The sequence below is a fragment of the Alnus glutinosa genome, chromosome 6 (genome assembly GCF_958979055.1).
Source record: "Alnus glutinosa chromosome 6, dhAlnGlut1.1, whole genome shotgun sequence".
In the NCBI taxonomy this organism is placed as follows: Eukaryota; Viridiplantae; Streptophyta; class Magnoliopsida; order Fagales; family Betulaceae; genus Alnus; species Alnus glutinosa.
This window is the reverse complement of record NC_084891.1, coordinates 2,818,162-2,832,295: the sequence shown is the minus strand read 5'-3', so window position 1 is coordinate 2,832,295 and position 14,134 is coordinate 2,818,162. Positions and strand designations below refer to the sequence as shown.

The 14,134-nt window shown below is 36.1% G+C and overlaps 2 protein-coding genes across 5 annotated transcripts; one reads left to right on the top strand and one right to left on the bottom strand.

The window, feature by feature from the left end:
* The first annotated feature begins 1,481 nt into the window (after nucleotides 1–1,481).
* LOC133870638 (two-component response regulator ARR12-like) lies at nucleotides 1,482–9,870 on the top strand. Of its 4 annotated transcripts, none has more exons than XM_062307803.1 (7): nucleotides 1,482–1,853; nucleotides 2,572–2,724; nucleotides 3,199–3,594; nucleotides 3,738–3,814; nucleotides 3,903–5,168; nucleotides 7,035–7,155; nucleotides 9,537–9,870. In XM_062307803.1, exons 1-6 carry the CDS (start codon nucleotides 1,724–1,726, stop codon nucleotides 7,113–7,115), a joined length of 2,103 nt encoding a protein of 700 aa, XP_062163787.1. In that variant the 5' UTR covers nucleotides 1,482–1,723; the 3' UTR covers nucleotides 7,116–7,155; nucleotides 9,537–9,870. The 4 variants fall into 4 exon arrangements, 3 of the variants coding, with proteins under 3 accessions (XP_062163787.1, XP_062163786.1, XP_062163788.1); XR_009900756.1 differs by having other exon boundaries at nucleotides 1,483–1,853; nucleotides 7,025–7,155; XM_062307802.1 differs by lacking the exons at nucleotides 7,035–7,155; nucleotides 9,537–9,870 and adding an exon at nucleotides 6,209–6,438.
* Nucleotides 9,871–10,214: 344 nt separating this feature from the next.
* Nucleotides 10,215–14,134, bottom strand: LOC133872003 (brassinosteroid-related acyltransferase 1). The gene is made up of 4 exons (XM_062309507.1): nucleotides 13,565–14,134; nucleotides 12,531–12,731; nucleotides 12,147–12,398; nucleotides 10,215–10,916 (listed from the first exon to the last, which is right to left on the bottom strand). Exons 1-4 carry the CDS (start codon nucleotides 14,012–14,014, stop codon nucleotides 10,413–10,415), a joined length of 1,407 nt encoding a protein of 468 aa, XP_062165491.1. The 5' UTR covers nucleotides 14,015–14,134; the 3' UTR covers nucleotides 10,215–10,412.

Below are 14,134 nucleotides of genomic sequence, written 5' to 3'. Positions count from 1 at the left end.
CTAATGAAAACTAAAACAGGCTCTTAACCCTCAAAAGTGGAAGCTTAAAAAGTCACAAAACTGAAAAAGGACTGAGGAGAGTGAAAAAGTTGGCAAACAGCCTGAGCTTCTTTTTGGCATATCGATCAGCACGCGTAAGAAGCGTGCTCTCTTCAATCCACAAAGGAAAACCCATTTTTAAATTAAAAAAGAAAACCAAGAAAAACAATGCTATAAAAGTCATGTATGGGATTTCATTTTCAAATAAATAAAATCTTGCTGAAAATCATCTTGAAAAGGACCTCTTTCCAAACGCGGCATAAGATTCCAAGAAAATGAAAGGCCGATACATTGACCAACAACAACAGCTTAGATAACAAGAATTTCCAAAAATAATAATTTTCAAAATATTTCTATGGGAGGAATGCAATAACTTATTACCAACCCAAGAACTTATTTAAAAAAAAAAAAAAAAAAGGATTACCAAAGTTTCTTTATGCACGATTTGTGAATCGGAGGTAGAGAACACGTGTCATATTTTGTGGCGTTGCCATCTTCAAACTATGTGCGGGGCGATTGTATTAGAAAAATTCAAAAGTATTTAAGTGGGGGGAATGATTTTCTACAACTAGCTTGTGAGCTCTTAGACTAGTTGAAAAATGAGAAGTTTGAATTAATGGCTACAGTTGCAAGGAGAATGGTTCCAAAATGAATGGTTCCCCCTTGTGGTGTGTTCAAAATTAACTAGGATAGATCGATTGATAAAGCAAAAAAGATGAGCGTGGGCATAATTGTTAGAGATCATAAGAGGAAGGTTATGATAACGATGTGTTCATCAAAACCATATATGGAGGATCCTGATTCTTACTGTAGTTGCTAGCAAAGGCTTTTGCGACATAGAAGGATGTGAAATTTAGCAAAGATTTGAGACTACAAGATATTAGTGTAGAGGGTCACTCTCTAAAAATTGTGCATGTACTTTGGAAGGAAGAACAAACTTAAAGTTGGTATGGTAATTTGATTGGTGATTCAAGACATTACTAAATAGCTTACATTTAAGGCATGTGTTTCAAGTTATAAGAGAAGCAAATATGGCAGCTCATCGGTCGGCAAAGGCAACTCTCCAATAATAGCCCAAGTAAATTTGGATGGAATAATATCTTACTTTTATTCATGATATTGTATTATCAAGAGTGTAATTCTGTTTGAAAATTTATATGAAATCATGAAATTTTCACTTAAAGAAAAAAGAAAAAAGAAAAAAAGAAAAAGTAAATTCAACACCCTCCACTCCACCATATTTATACCAAGTGCTTTCGTTCCATTTTTTTTTTTTTTTTCATTTTTGAAATTATTAACCATTTTTGGGACTAAAAATTAAAATATTAATTAAAAATAGGCTAATTACAACTTATAAGTTGTCCTTTAATATATTATTGTAGCAAAATGTAAAATAAATTTTTACACCCCACGTTTGACAATTCTTCCGGTGAAGTCCAAAGACTCTCCTTCTCTCCATTTAGCTTTCATAGATTCCCTTTCTTTCTCTCTGCTCTTTCAGACAGTCTCTCTCATCGCTGTCTGTATGTTCATATTCTACCATTCCATGGTCTTTGCCGATACTATTCTCTGTATCTCTTGTTTAATAGATTCTGGGTTTGAGAACACAAGACTATATTCTTGAAACGGTCCTTTTCCATTGTTCTTGTTCTCTGAGTTCCGTTAATTATTCTGCTCGAAGAAAATGACCGTTGAGCCTGAAATGGACGACCCCAGAGATCATTTTCCCATTGGAATGCGTGTGCTCGCAGTTGACGATGACCCAACTTGCCTCTTTTTCTTGGAGACCCTGCTTCGTAGATGCCAATATCACGGTTTGCTTCTTCTTTTTTCTCATTCATTTGTTTTCGTTTATCAGTTTTTGGATATGGGTTTCTGGATTTGTGCTTTGTTATTAGGATTTTGTTTTTGAGAATTGTTTTCTAGGTTCTACGTGATGGTATATTGAATCTGTATGTTTATTTTTCGTACGGTTGATTGTGTTTCTTTGTTTATGAAGATGGGTTCTTAGATTTCTGCCTTATAATAAGATTTTTTTTTTCTTTATTTAGTGATTTGTAAAGATTTTGGAGCCCACACATTTGTACTGTTTCTCACTGTCCTTCCTCTCCCTAATCTCTGTCATTTTTATTTCAGGACTTTTTTGACCTTCATGAATTGTTCTAATGTTGAATTCTATGTGACTGGATATAGGGTCTTAACCTTTAAAGTTTGTATAGGTTGGCATATCTTCTAAACAAAATTCAAATTAACTAGTTGTAACTATGGTATTCTGTTAATGGGTTATCATTTTTGTTCAGATCTTATTATTTTTTCTATAAGAATTTAGCAGATGGGTCTCATTGCTGCTCGAATCTTATTCTCTATCTCGTTATTTTTCTGAGTACTGTCATATTATTGGACTATCTTCTTGGTTGGACTATGGGTTGGTTGATTCATTGTGGTTCTCTCTAGCTTTTGGAAATGTGAGAAAGCATTTATTTTTCTTTTAAAAGTTTGTCCTGATTTCGTTTTGAGTTATGGCTTTTGCAGTTACGACAACTAATCAAGCTGTCACAGCATTGAAGTTGTTGAGAGAAAACAAGAACAAGTTTGACCTCGTTATCAGTGATGTGCATATGCCAGACATGGATGGTTTTAAGTTGCTTGAGCTTGTGGGCCTTGAGATGGACCTACCTGTCATAAGTAAGCCAGAAACACTGCATGATCTTCATCATATTGACTTTTCCTTTCTTTGTATTCTGGCATTCTTTGGTGAAGTTTTAATTATTGAAAACAAATATTTGTTCTAGTTTATTTATTAAAAGAAAAGATATGTGTTGTAGATCAAATAAAATGGTTTCTTTCAAAAAAAAAAATTTCAAGGATATTGATTTTTTTTCCTTCTCAAAATCTTCAACAATTTGATAAACTTTGAAATTTTTCTAAGAACAATATGCAGTATGTGTCTGATTTCCAGAGAAGAAGAAAATGACATTTTCAAAAGCCCTTGAGTTTGTTGGTCCCTGACAAAGTTTACAATTGTCTTAAAATGCTAAATTTTAAAATCTTCAGTGTGCTTGTATTATGAGAGTTTACAGTAGGATTGTGGGACCCTCTGCAGCATTTAGTTACTTAAATCTGGCTTAATTTTAGTTATAAATTGTTTGATGTTTGTAGTGTTGTCTGCAAATGGTGATACCAAGCTTGTGATGAAGGGAATTACCCATGGAGCTTGTGATTATTTACTGAAACCTGTTCGAATTGAGGAGCTGAAGAACATCTGGCAACATGTTATCAGGAGAAAGAAGTTTGATTCAAAAGACTCGAATCATTCTGGCAATCAAGACAACCCTCATTCTGGGAGTGGCGAAGGAGGAATTGGGTCAGCCGGGACACTTTCAGATCAAAATGGGAAGCTCAATAAAAGACGAAAGGATCAGAATGAAGATGAGGAGGAGGAGCATGATGAAGATGGGCATGATGACTCATCAACTCAGAAGAAGCCTCGGGTTGTTTGGTCTGTGGAGCTGCATCGCAAGTTTGTTGCCGCTGTTCATCAGATGGGCATTGACAGTAGGTTCTTCACCAATCATTAAAAGTAACTTTTTATAAAGGCACATATAGAGTCTGCCATACTTTTTATTCCAATGTTAATACTTCAGACATGGAGCCTTTTCTTATAAATTTCTTATATTCTAATCTTGCTTTGGAAGCAGAGGCTGTTCCTAAAAAGATTCTAGATTTGATGAATGTTGAAAAGCTTACAAGAGAAAACGTAGCAAGCCATCTTCAGGCATGGATTCTGATCTTTCTCTTCTCAGTTCAATATGATCTAAACTTTTTGACTCCAGGAAGCTTACTATTTTATTTTATGGTTGCAGAAATACAGGCTTTACCTTAAAAGACTCAACAGTATTGTAAACCAGCAAGCTAATATGGCGGCTGCCTTAGGCAGTACAGATGCTTCCTATTTGCGAATGGGTTCTCTGAGTGGACTCGAAAATTTCCATACCTTGAATGGATCTGGGCAGTTTCATAACAGTGCTTTCAGGTCCTTCCCATCTAGTGGGATGCTTGGTAGGTTGAACACACCTGCTGGTCTTGGTATGCGTGGCCTTCCTTCTTCAGGAGTGACTCAATTGGGTCATGCACAGAACTCAAGCAGCTCTACTGTTGATCAGGTTAACTTCCAGCAGGTCATGCTTCCTGGAAGCCATAATGGGAGTGTACTTCAAGGAATGCCGACGGCACTAGAACTTGATCCACTTCAACATATTAAAGGTGTTACCCATGCCAGAGAGCTCTCCACTGCTATTGATAATAGAACAGTTTTCCCCATTTCCAGTGGCTTCCCAGATGCAAAAATAACCATTGGCAGCTCAAGCAATTCTCTTCTTGGTGTTACAAACAACACCTTGATGTTAGAACAAAACCGTCAAGGAGCTCAAGGTGGCAAAGTATTTGGAAATCAGTCCTCTGTTTCAGTGGCCTCTTTAAATTCAGAATTTCCTTCCCCCTTGATGGATCACAATAGACTGAATGATAACTGGTCAACTGCTGCTCAGTCATCTGGGATCCATTCAAATTCTTTTCCATTAAATGACTGTTTTAAACAGCCTATTCTGCATCATAATAACTTGAGGGACAATATGTCTACAATGGCCTTGCGAATTGGGAGTAATCGTTGTGATGTTTCTTCTGTTACTTCAATGCCCCCTCAATTGCAGGATATTAGAGCAGACATGCAATGCCAAGCGAGCCTGATTAGCAGTAATGCCGAGCAAATAAGTAATCATGCCCCACCACAAGGGTGGGATGACCATAATCAGGATGGTTCTTATCGCTTAAATGTTATGTGTAGCTCAATAAACTCTATGATCCCCGTGAATAGTGCTGTGGGTCCAACGGGTCAGGGTTTGGAACCAAAGAACACAATCTTCCTAGCCAACATGGATTTCAATTCAATTGGACAATCAAATTTTAATGATCCTTTATACATGAAGTACGATCTGGTTAATAAATCTGCAGCAGAGGCATCACTGAAGTTGAAGCAAGGGCTCCTCATGGACCAAAGGAAGCCACAAGGAAATCATATTTCTAGTAATTTTGGCTCGTTGGAAGACATAGTGAGTGCGATGGTGAAACAGGTAATTATCATATAATTTTGTTTATTTTTGCAACTAGAGATGTCTTCTTTAATATTTTCACTGTGATATCTTGACTATACATGATTTTTCACATACTATTTAGAACTCAACCATTGCATTAAAGAATCTGCTCTGGTAACTTGATGGTACAGATGCTAAAAGGAGAAAATTTCTTGGTTACTTCAGCTAGCGACTGCTTTTTAATATATATATATACATTTTTTTTTCATGTTGATTAGTGAGTTTGTTTTATTGACACTAGTCAAGGAACTAAATGCAAGTAAGTTCCCTCTAATGATATTCTCTTGGAAGTACCAACGGAATATTGTTGTTGGAGAGCTTAGCACGGTATGATTTAGTTTACTTGCACGTGTGGCATTATACCTATCACATATTTTTTTAATGGTTGTTTGTCAGCTCTTGGTTCTTAAACCACTTGAGATGTTGTAACCCGAGATTCACACTTATCCAAAAATCTAAGTCTGGCAAATATTTAAATTTATTATGCGAATAGGTTTTGGGTAAATTGTTTCATGGGAAGTCTAGCACATGATCATTTAAAGCATAAACTGGAAGAAAAAAAATCTCCAATAATATTTACATTACAAATTGAGGTTAACTGAAATATAAGTTTTAGAATTACAATATAACGTGATATACATCATAATTCAGTTCCATGTGTTACAAAATATACTCGACACCTCCAACATTTGTCATGCTCTCTAACTTATTTTGAAGAGAGTATTCTGAATGAGTTACCACAACCCACTAAGTGACCAAATCCATGATCCATAAGATGAAAATTAGAATTGAGAGCTGTTACACATGCATCTCTTGTCCATCTCTTTTGCAAATCCACCATTGAATTTGTGAGACGCACATGAGATGGGCAAAAGATGGAAACCAAATATTTCTCAATTAGAATTACTCAAAAGACAATTGATTTTGGGCATGGTTATACAAGAATTCATAATTAGGATACTCAGTGCTCCCTAGTGGCGGAACAAGGACTTTTCACTTTTTTTTTTTCTTGTTGCAAGGTAGAGGGAGGACATTTGGAAGGTGAGTTGGAAGTTTTGGAGAAGAGAGAAAGCATAGGAGAGAGAGGAATTGAGGGAAGGATGGAGGAAAGTGAAGGATCCGGCTTGCATGCTGTAAAAAAATAACAGCACCATCTACTGTTATTTTAATCTATGGTCTAGATTAAAATTCCCCCCCTTTTAAACCTAAACGATGTAACTTTAAAGTGAATTAATGGAACTTTTCTAAACACCGTTTTTGCTTGTCCTCCTCTCCTTCCCTCACTTTCACTTTCTCTCTGCAAATTCTTCATAACCATTTTCAGCAAAATGGCAACTAGTCAAATTCCACAGTAAAACAAAATTCTTAACACTAAGCATCTCGTCTCACAGAGAGAGAGGTCTTTCAGCAAGACGAAAACTTCTTCCCCTATTTAAATTTCGTTTTAGATTTCTTTTCTCTTTGAGGTTTCTCTTTCTGCCATGTCCGTGTGGGGTATGTAGTTTGATGAGTTGATGGGTTTTGGGATTTCTGTGATGAAGGACAGAATTTGGTGATGATTTACTGAGCATTTTCGTGATTGATTATGGGTGTTATGTGCAAAATTAGTCTGCAAAATTATTGCTGGCTTCCAAAAATGGTCATCATATGTTATACCAGAATGCCTTCCATGATGCTTACTGCTTCTTGTATGGCACATGGGCATTTGTATATAAGTCTATACTTGAGACCATTCTGTGTTTGCGTGTGTGTGCACGCATGCATGTGTATCAGTTCATGCTCATGATTGTTGAATGTGTCTATAAGCATATTATATAACTGGAAGTCATAATTAGGAAAATATAGAATGGACTGCTGGACTGGATAGATGACTGTCTCATCCAAGAACTTGCCCACTTGCTGAAGGGTTACTCAAGCATTTGGTGAGAGGGAAGACCTATTTGCTAATTTGGATAGCAATAAATATGTAAGTAGTATTTTAATAAAAAGCTTTAAATATGACGAATGGCCACATTTGATATATTAGGCCTATGTTTTTGTTCAAAAAAAAAAACTTTATTTGTCTGTAAGTTCATTTGAGTTGAGCATCTTTTGTATGTTTTTCTGTGCAAATTGGGTGATCAAAATGTTATACATGAGGCCTTGATATGAATAGACAAGCAATGTCCGACTAATTTATCTTTTTTCAAATTATATGATTAAAAATATATAAAAAGTAAGGACTGTATTGTACATGTGTATATGCTGTAACAGAAAAAGGACTTCTTTTCATCCTACTTGTGCGATTCTGCTTCCTAATTTGTTGTTTAGGCTATCTTAGCTGCACATAAAAAATTTATTTCCCCTTTGAACTGTCATCAAATGATCATGACTTTATGCTTGTCTGCAGCAATCTTGTGCTTTCAAATTGTCTAAAAAGAAGTCATTCTCAAGGCAACTAGAACATTTCTACCAATAATGCATCTATTTTTCTTGTTTCTTTTCTTTAAAAATTTCATTCATCATTCTTCAAGAAATAGTTGATATGGTTATTAAGATAGCAAAATGGCAAACCACCTTAAGTTCACTGCAAACAAAAATTGGTTGAAAGGTGAGCTAGGATAATTTAAAGGGAAAAATCATATTTAGCTTCTAGGTTTTCATATGATTTGGATTTAGTTAGTTTTTAATTCCAAGAATAAGGTCTGTTGGTTTTGTCCAAGTTTCAAATAGGTCCCTTTGTCACTTTAACGTCAAAGTTAATGGTTTACCGTCTGCTACATGTGTCTCATCTAACACGTCAACGTCTATGTCAGTACTCAATGTCAATGTCACGTCCTCAAGTCCAAAGTCATCCATAGAAATAAAAACAAAAATAAAAGACCCAACTTTACAAACAAAAACCAATGAATATGAGAACAACTTCTATAACAATTTTGGTAACAGAATAATATTTTAGCATTTAGTCTTGATATTTTCAGTAACAAACATAAAGCATACACAATAAAGAGAAAGGTTGTGAGAAACAAATAGAGGATCACTCTTTTTTTCTTTTTTTTCCTATGTGAACGTTGTTGCGCCAAGGCGACCAAGAAGAGAAGGGAGGTAGAGAAAATTATGGTGAGGAGTACTCGTGCTTGAGGCATTGGTGTTGTTTTTCCTTTGTTGGTTGCTTTATTTATGGTGTTGTTCTTGGCTTGGTTTTGGCTACTTTCATTGATCCTAGCATAGCGGCAAGGAGGAGATGAGGAAGAAAAATGTCTTTTATTTGATTTAGCTTCTAAATGACCCTATTATTGAACAAAATCTATTATCTGACATAGACGCCGATGTATTAAATGAGACACATGTAAAAGATAGCAAATTAACTTTAACGGTAAAGTGATAGAGGGACCTATTTAAAATGAGTAAGACTTAAGGACCATATTTTTGAAATTAGAAACTCAATGACTAAATCCAAATCAGATGAAAACCTAGAGACTAAATATGTTTTTTATTCCCTCACTTAAATCCGCACAGCCTCATTACACTTTTATCAGAGGCAGGCAGCAACAAAGGTTATTTCTTGTACTTGTTGTCATTGTCGGTATTTTTAGTCATCTCTCAGGGCATTTTCTCAGGAAATGTTTTCTGGTTCCTTTGGAATACCTTGCATGCCAAACCAATAATGCAGCTATATATATGAGGCCCCCCTATAACTTCTTGCTGGCTGCCACATATATAAAGCTACTGACGGTACGGTGAGCTACTTGAAAAAGCTTCTGCCCACCATTGTATAATAGAGGGGTCGTGTGTAGGACAATTGCCTCTTTAAAAGGGGGGGGGGGGGGGGGGGGTTCTTTCTTTTCTTTTCTTTCTTTTATTTATTTATTTTTTATGTATTATGTTTATGCATCATGTCTTCTGATAGCAATGTTAATTTCCTTGAACATACCTGTAATGGTGCATCCATTTCACTGCTCTTTCCAAATCAGGGTAGAGCTCATAAATGTAGGAAAAAATGTTCTAGAGGTCCTGTATCACTTTTTATTATATTGCTCGCTAATGTTTAAATTTTATCAATTTACTCCTTAAAGGTTAGAACCGTTGTCAAATAGATCCGTTAATTTTCTAACTGTGCTGTCTTGCCACACCTAAACGGAAGGTGACACATGTCTCTTTTAATAATAATAAAAATGAATAAAAAGCATGTCTAGTGAAACCCAGATGTTTGGCATTACTGCTAATGAGAATCTTGTTTTGGCATTGACCTTAGTGTTGATGCATGCTTTTTCTTGCATCAAAGAAGAAACACCGACATCTTTCCAATTATTGTTGCTAGTTTTTCTTTGTTCCTGGACATTTAATGACATGCTTTTGGTGATGCAGGAACAAGATAAGGTGAAACTAATTGAAGGAGACTTAGGGTGCGACAGTTATTCCCTTGGGACATGCATCTGAAACAATGACTCCTAGCAACAGAAGGAATTGCACTAAAAATGTTTTCCTTGATGAGTATTTCATTGTTATTAAAGCAGATATCTGTCAACGTATCCACTTTTGCCTCTTAGTTGTATAATACTTGAAAAGATTAGCTTCAGTCGTATTTAATTAGCTTCAGTGTAGTCAATTTTCTTGTTGATTGAGCAATGTGAATATGTGATTTATGAATAAGGCCATAAGTGCTTCTTTATTTGTATTACGAAAATGCCTCGTTGCCCTTGGTCCGACATTTCATGACAGATTAATTGCTGTTGATTGATTACACATGCTTTGTGTTTGTCATTTTATGGATAGTTAAGATGAGGCTGTGATTCCTATGACCCACATTTAAAACTACAAATTTTTTCGAACACGAAAAGCGTAGTGGTTCGGAATTGTGTCTTGCCAAACGACTCTTTCATTTTGGGGTTGCTAAATTTGATTGCTGTTGGTGTAAGTGCCACAGATTGTCAGGTTAGTTTGTAAGTCTACGTGGCGTTTATTACGTTAGTTATTAAAAAATTAAATTTGATCGTAATTAAAATGACAGTACTTCTATTTGTATGGCTGTTGTAGTAAAAGCCGTAGAACTTCAAGCATTTTCCTTTCATTATGTTTGAGATAGTAAGTAGTGACAACTCACAATCATAGTTTATAACTTTATATAGTCACTTATCTAGTAGCCTTCTGGCAGACCATGTAACTAAACTTCACCCCCAACAAAAACAAGTTAGAAAGGATAAAAAAAAAAAAAAAAAGGGGAGAGGGAGATTAAAGTTGGTCTTATTGCACACCATTTAGGAAGTAGTGAGAGAAGGAACTGAGGGCCTGTGGAAGCAACCCAATCCACACATCAATGCCCTGGTTATCAGCAGGGTTCTGCATAAAGTAGGCAACATGTGGGACAGGAGGAGCCAGTGGAAATGCATAAGCTGCTTCTCCATGCAAGAATGAGATCTTGTGAAATGGCATCCGGGTCCAGTCAGAAATTAGGGTTAGCTCCTTCAGAGGCGGGAGAGTAGCAGCCTGCTGTGGCCCTTCAAGTGCCTCAACATATGCATTCACATAGTCGTTGCTTACAGAGTTCTTGGCTTCCCTTATCTTCTCAACTATGCCTTCATGGCTTTCTTCCTCCAATGCTCCTGCTGTCAAAGCAACAGAGGCAAGTACATAAGCATTACCACTGAAACCTTTTGGCAGTGGCGGCACCATCTTGTTCCTTGTGTCCACTGCAAATTGCAGGCACACCATAGTTTCCTTCCTCAGCCCTAAAGCCCTGGTCCTTGTCTGGATTGACAATCAATAGCTAAAATTATATTTATGTACAGGTCATGATCATAAAATACAAAATTCATTAAGCTAGAGCATTCACACTCAGCTAGCCAAAGGTTATTTTGGTTAATTGGGATAGAATTTTGGGTGAAAATGTAATTGCATCTAGCTAGCTACTTTAACCAAAAAATTGATGAGCTGCTATAGTGCTCACTGTAGCTCACCAAATGAAAAAAAAAAAAAAAAATTATAACTTTTTGACTCTTGATAGGACATGCTCATGATTTTGGAATGTAAGTTATTTGAAAAAGAAATAATATTTAAATAAAATAGTAAAAATTGATAGTTAAAATAGAGAATGAGTAGCTAAAATATGAAAAAAAATTGTGATTTTTTTAGCTAAAATGAAGAGGAAATTTGTTGAGCTGGATATGAATGCACTTGTAAATTGACATGATAGTTCATAATTAGTGAAATGATTAAGAGTACGTATAGTTGACAAGTCAGACACTAACTAATTAAGTTGACAAGTCAAATTTTTTGCTTAATCATTTCACCACTTTTGAACTGTCACCTCAATTTATAAGGAATTTGTAGTAAAAGCTAAAATTTTCACATATAAAAGAAGAAAAAAAAAAAAAAAAAGAAATAAAAAAAGAAATTAAATTATCAGAACTGTTGAAAAAACTACAACATATATGTTAAATTTTTTTTTTATAACACCTAAGCCAAATCTATTCTATAAAACATAGTGTAGTCTCAAACCCGAATCATAAAGACTTTGATCGAGCATATGATCATTACCAAGTTTTTATCTAAATGAATCTGATTAGCAATGATAATTTGCTAATCAAGAGAGAGAGAGAGAGAGAAGAGAGGTCAACTTTTGTCGTACATAGAGCTGCTGCATGAAGCTGACAATAGACAACTAGCTACGTTTCCAAACATTTTCACCAGACAACTTGCTGGTTTCGTGGCTTTTCTTTTTCTTTTTGCCATCCTCTTAGGCCCTTCTTTGTGTGTCTTTTTCAGGTCTAATATATACTCGATTAGTCGATTTCACTTAGTTAAACCAGTTCCAGATATTAAAGAATGTCTACTATTTTGTCTGCTTACCAGGTTGAATATCTACTATATCTACTTAAATAGCCTAAGGCCTATTCTTCTGAACTCAAAAAAAAATCATTTCATGGCTAACCAATGAAGATCAGGGTGGAAAATCTTTTACCCAATTGAGAAACTTACCTTCCACAGGTGAGCCGCAACCACCTCAAAGGATGAGCACGAAAAGCTACGGGAGACTTTCCTCTTCAAGCTTTCTATCATTGCACTGCTCAGGTGAAAGGTCCTAATAAGGTAACTCTTTTGACTGTCAGAAAGATTCTGATCAGCAGCCGCTTGCATTATCAACTGATATAGATGATCTATGGCTGCAGCCCTCGTGGCTGAGTTTGAGCTTTTGGATACTTTTGTGGTCAGAATATTTGGGGCCTGACACTACCCAAAAAAAAAAAAAGTATTTAGTGACCTTATTTTTAGTGCCGGGTAATGCCAAAAAAAAAAGGACACTAACCGTTTAGTGTCGATTGAAAAGGAAACGACGTTAAACACAGGGTCGAGAATTCTTACCCGCGTCTGATGAGAATTACCCACGAGCAGTTTCCCTCTCTCATGCACTGGTTTTTGCTGCTCAAGCCCTGATCCCTTTGCTTTCATGATTGCAGAATTAGAAGCCCATGCGCACAGGAAATCATAGGAGGCCGGTCCATCAAACAACGAGTGGCTCACACCTATCCCTACTGAATAGCCTCCACAGCCAAACTTGGTGACCTACACCACACCACTTCATGTTAAACAGCTTACTATTGAAAAGAAAAAAAAAATATATTAATTATCAGTTCAAAACCAGGGTCTTGATTTCTCATTTGAGTAACTTTTTCTCTGTGTTTATGATCTTCAATCATGCAGCCAGTGCACAAATCCAATATCTTGTCAAAATTACTTATAATCTGATGTTTTGGGTGATTTTTATTTTCTTTAAAGAAATTGTGTCCACCCTAATTTGTCCAGCGTGAAGGAAGAATGTTCCCAACGGGCATGGAAACATCACCAAATGTTCTCTTCTTTCTTTCTTTCTTTTTTCTCTTTTTTTTTGTTGGAGCAAAATATTTTTACAGTTGCTTGTTTTGGAAGCGTGTTAGGTAGAAATTAAAACATGGACAAATATAAAAAAAATATATGCTAAAAATGAATTCGAATAGAGATAAACGAAAACCCTAGTGAATTCTTACTGCCATGGATATATAGGCCGGATAACATACTACAAAAAAAAAAAAAAAAACACTCAGGTTTCTGGCGTTTTTAAACGCCGGGAATCAGTGTGTATAAACGCTCAGAAAAGTTTCTTGGCGTTTATTTTCTGTCGTATTAGAAGGGCCGAGTTTCGTATGTCGGGAACTGGTTTTTGTCGGCTTATAATTGAGCAATTCATCATTTAGTGACCTATATCTATATAAGGGTGTTGAAGAAACATACAATATATGGAAAAAAGAAATCATTTCCCTAAACTTGGAGAAGTAATTAATTAATTAAGGGAATTAATGATTTGTTTTTGGAAGGAAAATTCTTAATTTGTTGTATTTACAGGCTACAAGAATTCTCACCTGAGCAACGACTAGAGGCATCTTGGAGAAGTTTCCATCAAAAACAGGCTTGTAGACCAATTTCTCAAAGAACTTATTGTACTGAGAGAGGTCCCCAAGCTCTGAGATCTTGACATGTGTCACTGCCTCAACTAAAACTGCACCATCATTGTTGCACCAGAGGTCAAGCTTTCCATCGCCTTGGTTAGGGCACAGCCTGCCGGCTGCCGGGTACCAAGCTAACAGGGTCTCCTCCAAGCCAGCTTTCAAGCTACTGAAGACCAAATTAAGCGACAGGTTTTTGTAAGCAGGAGATGGATTGTAAAAGAAGACCAAGTACATAAGAGATGGACACTGCCTGTCCAAGTTTGAAAGGCTCAGAATTTTCTTGGGGTGCAAGAGAACTTTTGGAGACGCAGAAACTGTCTTTGTGACAGAAACTGTTTGATAATTTTCATGTTGGGTGGCCATGAATGCAGTTGTGGTTTCTTAATTTCTTCGATCGCTTAATGTGTGTGAGACAGAGAAGAGAAGAGAAGGGTGTTCTAAATATAAAGAAAAAGGTAGCTAATGTGGTTCCTAGGAGCTAAC

Excerpts from the sequence above, each read along its gene's own strand:
- LOC133872003 (XM_062309507.1), bottom strand. The coding sequence starts at position 14,014 with ATGGCCACCCAACATGAAAATTATCAAACAGTTTCTGTCACAAAGACA. Across the intron at positions 12,399-12,530 it reads GTAATTCTCATCAGACGCGG|TGTCAGGCCCCAAATATTCT; the intron begins GTAAGAATTCTC and ends TTTTTTGGGTAG. Across the intron at positions 10,917-12,146 it reads TTGCGGCTCACCTGTGGAAG|ACAAGGACCAGGGCTTTAGG; the intron begins GTAAGTTTCTCA and ends TTGTCAATCCAG.
- LOC133870638 (XM_062307802.1), top strand. The coding sequence starts at position 1,724 with ATGACCGTTGAGCCTGAAATGGACGACCCCAGAGATCATTTTCCCATT. Across the intron at positions 1,854-2,571 it reads TCGTAGATGCCAATATCACG|TTACGACAACTAATCAAGCT; the intron begins GTTTGCTTCTTC and ends TGGCTTTTGCAG. Across the intron at positions 5,169-6,208 it reads TGAGTGCGATGGTGAAACAG|GTAGAGGGAGGACATTTGGA; the intron begins GTAATTATCATA and ends TCTTGTTGCAAG.